This window comes from Ruditapes philippinarum, unplaced genomic scaffold (genome assembly GCF_026571515.1).
Source record: "Ruditapes philippinarum isolate M1 unplaced genomic scaffold, ASM2657151v2 ctg1812_1_1_1_1, whole genome shotgun sequence".
NCBI lineage: Eukaryota > Metazoa > Mollusca > Bivalvia > Venerida > Veneridae > Ruditapes > Ruditapes philippinarum.
The window spans coordinates 107,023-114,841 of NW_026858034.1; the positions used below are offsets into that span (position 1 = coordinate 107,023).

The following is a 7,819-nucleotide window of genomic DNA, read 5'->3' on the forward strand; positions in this document are numbered from 1 at the left end:
TATAAATAACATCTGTCTATAGAATAAGGTCAATACACTGTAAATAGTTTTAACATTGGTGACCTTGACATTGGTAACATTGACCTTGACCCAAATGACCCCTTACTACACCCAAAGAAGGAGGACCTCCCTTGGCATGTTTGTATTAACCTAAGACATCAACTAATAAAAAAAGGCTGCATGAGCAAAAATGTTTATATTTATTTTTTAAACCAGTGACCTTGACCTTGACCCTAGAGACCACTTACTCCACAAAAAATTAGAGGACCATCAAAGGTATCCACCTACTAAATATGAAAGATATCATTAAAGAAATTAAGCAATTAGGAGAAATTTAAGATAAATCCAACTTGCTGAAATAGGTTAACCAGACAAGGCCCTATTTTCAAAGTGAAATAAGGGAAATATCTGGGAAATATGGATGACACAGTTATATAACTTGGCAATATCATGTACTTTGTATTCATAAGTAAGTGTGGAAATTATAAAGCCATTAGTATATATAGAAATTAAGATATTTCCAACTTGCCATTTTAGGTTAACCATTATTCATTTTCTAAGTGCGGACGGTTCAATTACTATATGCCCGGGGGAATAAAAAGACAGAAATCAGTACTAATTTACACCAAAATTGTTCAATAAGGAATAAGGTCGGGATTTCTTACATCTAAACTGACATGCTGTGCCCACGCTTTTGTAATATCTGTGCCGCCTTCTTTTCTATGTCTGGTTCCCCCTTGTGTTGGCTGCCTGGAACCAGCATGTGCATCTTCTTCAAACAGCTCATCAAAACTTGTTGTCGTGACTTTTGTATCAGACATCCAGCCAGACTTCTGCTGTTTCTTTGCCGTCCCTTTAGAAAAAAGACCATGAAAATCTATAAAGTTATTTGCTTAAATACATTGCATCAAATCAAAACTCTCTGGCAATGATTTCAGAAAATTCTTTTTAAGTTTTATCAATGGAAAGTTCAAAGACTAAACTGGAAATCGTGTATAAACCTTCTAGGTCTTATGTATGATTAAAGGCCCATTATGCCAAATACATGCTTTTTTATTTCTATTTCTATAAAGCTTTTTATTTATTTTTTGTACTTTTGTGGTTTGGAAAAAGTTACTCATCGATAAATGACTTGAAAAATCTTTTGCTTGTTTGCATTTAGTACAATTGTAGCGATTTAGTTTTTTGTTTGGAAGTCAAAACACTCCCTTGTTTACACTTCGCTACTTATGACAAATTATTTCACATTTAGCGCTATTGTCTTCTGGTAACAAGCATCTAAAAACTTTTACCCATAATTTAAACATTACTTAACTGATATATTCCTTTTCTAAAGAAGTAAACATTTATTCATTTCTATGGCATAATGGGCCTTTAAAAGGGCTAACATTGTAATGATCAGTCAAACTATATATGACTGGGTGATACTGAGAACACTTAAAACTGAACAAATAATTTTGGCACTCTCATCAAATTTGTCTTACAATATCTAAATGACTTACAGTAGTGCTGTGCTTCCTTTGCATAGAGTTCTAATTGTATTCTACATACAATAGGGTATTTCCCTTATTTCATAAAGTTATTTAAGGAACTCCAGTGAGCCATGTACACTATAGGTGCATAAATGAAGGATGACTCTTTTTAATGGTTAACTGTTCTTATTATGAATATCTGATGTACAGAACTATATCATGTTCATGTTGATTCAATACTAATTTTATTAAACTTGTTGAATAAAACTATATTTAGATTTTGTTCAGCATGTTCAATAAATTTAGTATTTAACCTATATTCATTCAATATCCTCTATGTACAATCAATTAGTAAATGACATATACTGTGTTAGTTTGCATACTTTTTATGTACATGTTATTTTCCAATATCAATGTTATATTAATTACCATGCTAAAAATCTTAAATTGGCTTATCAATCTTTCAATTTGGACATAATCATTCATCACTTTTAGGGAAAATTTCAAATTTCTTAATGATGAAATAGCTAACAGTGACAGATGTGCCAGATGATCCTGGTCTGCACTGGTTGCTTGGGTAAAATCCATTGCCGTCAGCAGGTAAAGGGTTCATGGCAGTAAGGATTAAACTTAAAGGGTTCTTACATTTCCAGATATTGTCACCTTAGTGCAGTAACGGGTTAACACCTATCAAATTATATAAGGAGTTGAGCTGTTACTGCACTAAGGTGACAGTATAGAAATTTGTATTTAGCCAGGAAAGATAAACTAAATTGTAGTTGAAAACACCATTTTGGCAAACAAAAACCGCATCCATTTACAAAAGAGAATTTGTCCCACGTCTAAGGGAAGTTTTGTATGAAGCCCAAAGTTGTTGATAATATAGCACCCTAGACTTACAGTGCATAATCTTGATCAATGCTAGATCCTTTGAAAAAGGCAAGCTGTAAGGTTAGCACAGGACGGGAGCCCATCACATGAAATATGTTATTTTGGTTTTGGAGTGATATATGTGGATATATTACCTGTCAAGATTTTATATCTATAAGATATTTTATCTTGGCAGGTAATATATCCAAATATATCACTCACAAACCAAAATAATAATTTTATTACCCTTCCCCTGCCCAGTTAAGATGATTTTAAAATAAATCATTGCTACTTCAAATGAAACGTCGAAATAAGATTCCCTTTAGGGTACCCCTTCATCACTACATGACGTCACATAAATACATGACGTATTTTCTTTCGAACCTAACAATATAAACAAGAGAAAAGGAGTAGTCTGTTGAACGCACTTTTTGAAATTAATATCAAGCTTTCACAAGGTCATATTTGTTTTCAATACTGATGAGAATATGTATGATTACTCTGTTTTGGTAAATATTTATCATATGACAGTTAAAAAGTGCTTGTAAATCTGAATTTACATCGCGTAAAATCAAACCATATGAGCATCGCCACAACGCATGTTGTTTAGAACGTAGGGTACCCAACAGGGAAATTTAGTGTGTATATTACCCGTCTGGCTCGGTAATATCAATTTCTTTCGGGTGATCAATATCCAATCAAAAAGGCGGAAAAAATCTTAAAGGGTAATAATTAAGTTTGTTCCAAGAATTTTTACTTATGCTCAAGTAGTATCCAGGTGATTTCAAAAAGAATTTCCATCAATTCACAGGTTAATATTATACATGTATTAATGGATGAACAGTTATAAGTAAAGTTAGTAAATCAAGACAACTGACATGCTTGATTGTCTATAATCTAATTGCTAGAACAACATCTTCTACATAAAATATAATGTTTGCTGCCCTATCTTTAACTTAAGTATGTACTTAAGCAAGTGTTTGTTCTTTTTTTATGACATGTAAACCAAGTCTGAAGTGAATAGCTTTTATTGGTAACAAAAAGGTTAACCGACACCAACACCGTCAAAGAGTTTCATGACAATAGCTGTTCAAAAAGTCGAGCAATAAATACCATAAAAATCAATTAATCATTTGTATAAATAAAATCATATTGCAGTGAGCAAGTAACATGGTCTTGTTTGGTAAACAGTGGAATGAGTTTTTTCAGTCGTGTAGGCAGCAAAAGAGATAAATATTTAAGCATAAAATCTGTCATTTCAGATGTTCATTAACAAATAATGTGAACAAACAGATGAACAGACTGTCCCATGCTGCATTTTTATAGTTTTTGTTCATTTTAAAGCTCACATCGGGGACACACTGTACACAAACTAAAGTTTTATTGCAGTGCAAATGTAAACAGGAACCTTTCTATTTAATATACTATCGGTAATTTGAGTATCGGTTTCACTTTACATTATCGGATAAAAAACAAATTCAATATTTATTCTAACATGGTGTCAATATTAATAAAACAAGAGCTGTTGGTAGAACAGCGCACTCGACTATTCTCAGTGCTTGATGGTAAAACAGGAGCCAGGATAACACAGAAATTTCTAATTCAAAAAAAGGCGATAATTCTATCAAAATCCATGTTACAGTAATTGGCCTTGGATAGTGACCTCCTATTGTGCTCTAAAATAAGTATGTGAAGTTTCAACCTAATCCATTCAGTAGTTTTTATTGTACCAACTTGCACACAAAAACTTGACCAGCGTGTTACACAAACACCACCGAACAAACGAGTAAAATAAGCTCTCCCTTTCCTCAATTAGTCAAGCTAATAATTGACACAATTCACAAGGACATAACACAAAACCCTGATCTAATGTTTAATTGTTAATAAACACATGATGGTGATATATAATTCTAACTTTTACCATACTATATAAGGAAACATCAATTAGTTGAGGGTAATTCCTGTATTATATTTTTGCAACTGATTAGTTTATACAAATTTATAATGTTGGAAGTTATAAGCTTATTAAAACATCTTTGATTCCGTTCCTGGAACCAACCAGTAATAGGTATTGAGTATAAAATTTCTTGCTCACAGAAACAACAGCTTGGGATTTAAGCCCACATTGCCAACAATCCTTTTAATAACTAGTCCGGCTTGTTAACAACTCAACCACTCATTGATACACCTAATCTATAGAATAAATTCAATTACACCCGTAGACATTCCAGATTGAGAAAAAGTCTAAGCCATACATTAAATCCATGCAAATAATATTAAATAATATTAAACTTTGTGAAAATAAGACGCTAAATAAGTATTTTATAATACTAACTCTATTCCAAAGATGATTTTTAGAACTTCCTTCTATTATTCCCAAGGTAATCTTTCTAAATTTGTCATTTTCCCAAAAGTGACCTTTCCAAATTTATCATAAACAAGGTGACCTTTCAAAGTAAAGGTCATTTAATTCATCACAAGGTGATAATATCTATCTCAATTATGTAATAGTGATAGGGAATTGTTTATGCCATTAAAGCGTCTGGAAATTGACAAGCGTTTGTCTCAAGTATAAAGCCAGGCAAGCCTGTACACCCATCATGATCTGTGCCGTCTTACTAGGCTCTGTACTGATGTTTGCTCAATTTTGTACTTTTGAGTGTATTTTAGTTTATTTATTTATACTCTCCACAGGTTTCCCATATGGGCGTATCCTCCAGAAAAATATTAGTCATATTAGATTTTGGAGGATATTGCAAGATACAGAAAGATGCCTGAGTTCCAGAAACTTGCTCTGGTTCTTCAGCATGCTTAGTATTAAAGCACTCATAAACAAAACCAGTGTATTACTAATGTACATTCTACTAATTACTAATTAATTACTATTAATGCATATTAATGAATTTATATATCATATTATTGCTTGTTGCCGCACAAACAATTAATACATTGCAAACCCATCATACTTTTTTGGCAACTTGAGGTTTAAACAAAACCATTATATAATTATTACTAATATATAAATATATTATCATTAATGCACATTAATGAATTTACATATCATATTATCTTTTATTGCATACCGTCCCATGATGCCAGTTAATATTTCATAACCACTGTCTATCAGAAATGTCAAATTGGAACAAACGGTAGCACTGGAATATACATGTATATATGTATGCATACCAAAAACCCATGCCAATAATAGTAAAACATTTTACGTGGCCATAGAACTTTCTTTGATATATGAAGAGCAGACGTTAGATTTACATCCTGAATACATGAACCTTAAAACAATGAGAATTAATAATAGCCAAGTTAAAGTGAATTGGTCTATAATGGAAGATTCGTAATACCGGAAATAATTATGTTGATGGTATTTAGAATCAGATGTGAAAAACAAACCACAAAAGAATTATATATGGATGTTATTGGTAAGTACTCGATACATAATATCAGATATGACATATTAATATATAGCATGAAATAAAGCGTTCTAGAACAAAATATTATTATTCCTCATATAAAAGTTCATACTAAAATATGATAAACAAGATAAACAAGGAAAGGCAGCGTTCAATGAACCTAATCCCAACCTGACCCAGCAACAAGGACCAGCGGCCAGGAGGACCCAAAACAACTTAAGAACTCTATCAACAGTTTGCTCTCTGGAAATATTCCATAAGAATATCCAAACGATAAATTATTTTGTTGTTTTTATCAATATTTTACATGTTTATGGAAAATATGTTCGTTGTAGAACAATCCACTTTTAAAATGTATACAGTCTGAGTCTATATAAGATTAACTATTTTTACAAAAATTTAAAAACAGTAAAATATGTTGTTTTCATAACCTTGAGGTCACTTGTGACCTCATGCAATCACAAAAGCCCACCTCTGAGATTTTATGTTCAGGTGAGCTACAAATTGCATCTGCTGTTTGTTATCAATTATGAAACTGTCACTAAATTAATGAGTGTTGCTAAAAACAAATTACATGGGATATCTATTGGGAAATAAACTTAGCAAAACGTTAATTTTGATATGTTTATCTGCCCCCATCTGTTTTAGCATCTCTATCCCCACCCACATTTCACATATAAAAAAAACAACAAAAAACAAAAAACTTGTGAATGAAAAAATGTCAAGCTGTAAGCAAACCAGACCACTCCACTATTCTCAGTGCCCGACAGTAAAGGAAAGGGGGGCATAACTCTTTGAAAAGATAACTCAAAGTTATGTGACATGTCCCCATCACGTAAGATTCTCATAAAGAACAAGTGTGTCAAGTTTCTACCTATTCTCTTCAGTAGTTTTGGAGATACCAACTTGCATACAAAATTTTAACTGAAGTTTGATGGCAATGACAACACAGACACTGACACAAGTACATCAGCTCTACCTATTCTTTTTTGGTTAGGCTTACTTGGCAACAACACTGTAGAGTTGATATAGTGACTTTCCCGCTTTACTGGTAGTGGACGTTCAGGTCTGTGCATTATTACAGGCACAAGCCGGCACCTAAGTAGAACCACCAACTTTCCTTAAACTAGCTAGATAGCTTCCTCACATGAAAGAATCCAAAGTCCCTTGCGAATTTTTAACCTATAAAAGGTGAGGGGCAAATTGTTTAGTTCAACAATCTTAACCACTTGGCCATAGATGCCCCATTACATTTATAGTCGAGCTGAAAAACTATCTTATTTTACAATGGTTCACCTGAAATATGTTAACTTTATTTAGCTTGTCAATCATGTATTTCTAATATATTTAACATACCTTGTCTGGATTCACACCTGTCCTCATCTTTAGACCTTGTCTTCTTGCTGTGTTTTAACCATGGTTTCTCATAGGATCTGTCTACCAAATCTATATACACATAATCACACTTCACTTATTACATGAATAATATATGTAGATATACATATTTATACATGTATTGGTAAAAAAACTCTTCATCTCAAAGCATCTGCCTTAGGTCAGTGATCTGATCTGTCTAAAGCAGAGTATATTTTTGAATTTCCAGCTTTTAATTTTTTCATTAAAAATGATTAAGTGGTTTTGTCCAAACTTTAAGATTGGCAAGTCCATTTAATATATTTGGTGTGGTCAGGGTTTACTGGCAATGTCATATTCATTTTTATGTATAAAAGTTATTTCAAAATGAATCTACAGAAAAACTACAATCAAGAATTATCACCTGGTCCGCTGGCAACAGCCCATGCTTGTGTGGCACCCTTCTCAGGACTCTTGCTTCTTCTTGCTGTTAACAAATAAAAAGATGAATATAAATTATGGTTATACATATACAAATGGATTACAAAATAAATATATTAAAAAGTTTTTTTCTAGTCCAATGATGTTTAAAAGCAGTCTTCAGCTTTTAATCTCTGTTGGGAAAAACAATTCTCTGTTGTTTCAAACTAAGTATTTCAGTAATTTTATCTTGAAAAAGTCCATCATATCACTGTTAAG

At 32.3% G+C, this 7,819-nt stretch overlaps 1 protein-coding gene across 3 annotated transcripts in view; it reads right to left on the bottom strand.

Annotated features, from left to right (window-relative positions):
* The window catches only part of LOC132751880 (uncharacterized protein C8orf34 homolog), a gene marked incomplete at its 5' end in the record, with an annotated part of 28,865 nt that extends 21,258 nt beyond the window's left edge, over positions 1-7,607 (bottom strand). For 2 of the 3 annotated variants that reach the window (XM_060742087.1, XM_060742088.1), the window contains 4 exon segments: positions 666-853; positions 5,564-5,629; positions 7,124-7,213; positions 7,545-7,607. In XM_060742087.1, the coding sequence (XP_060598070.1) occupies positions 666-853; positions 5,564-5,629; positions 7,124-7,213; positions 7,545-7,607 (407 nt within the window). 3 annotated transcript variants of the gene reach the window in all.
* Positions 7,608-7,819: the final 212 nt, after the last annotated feature.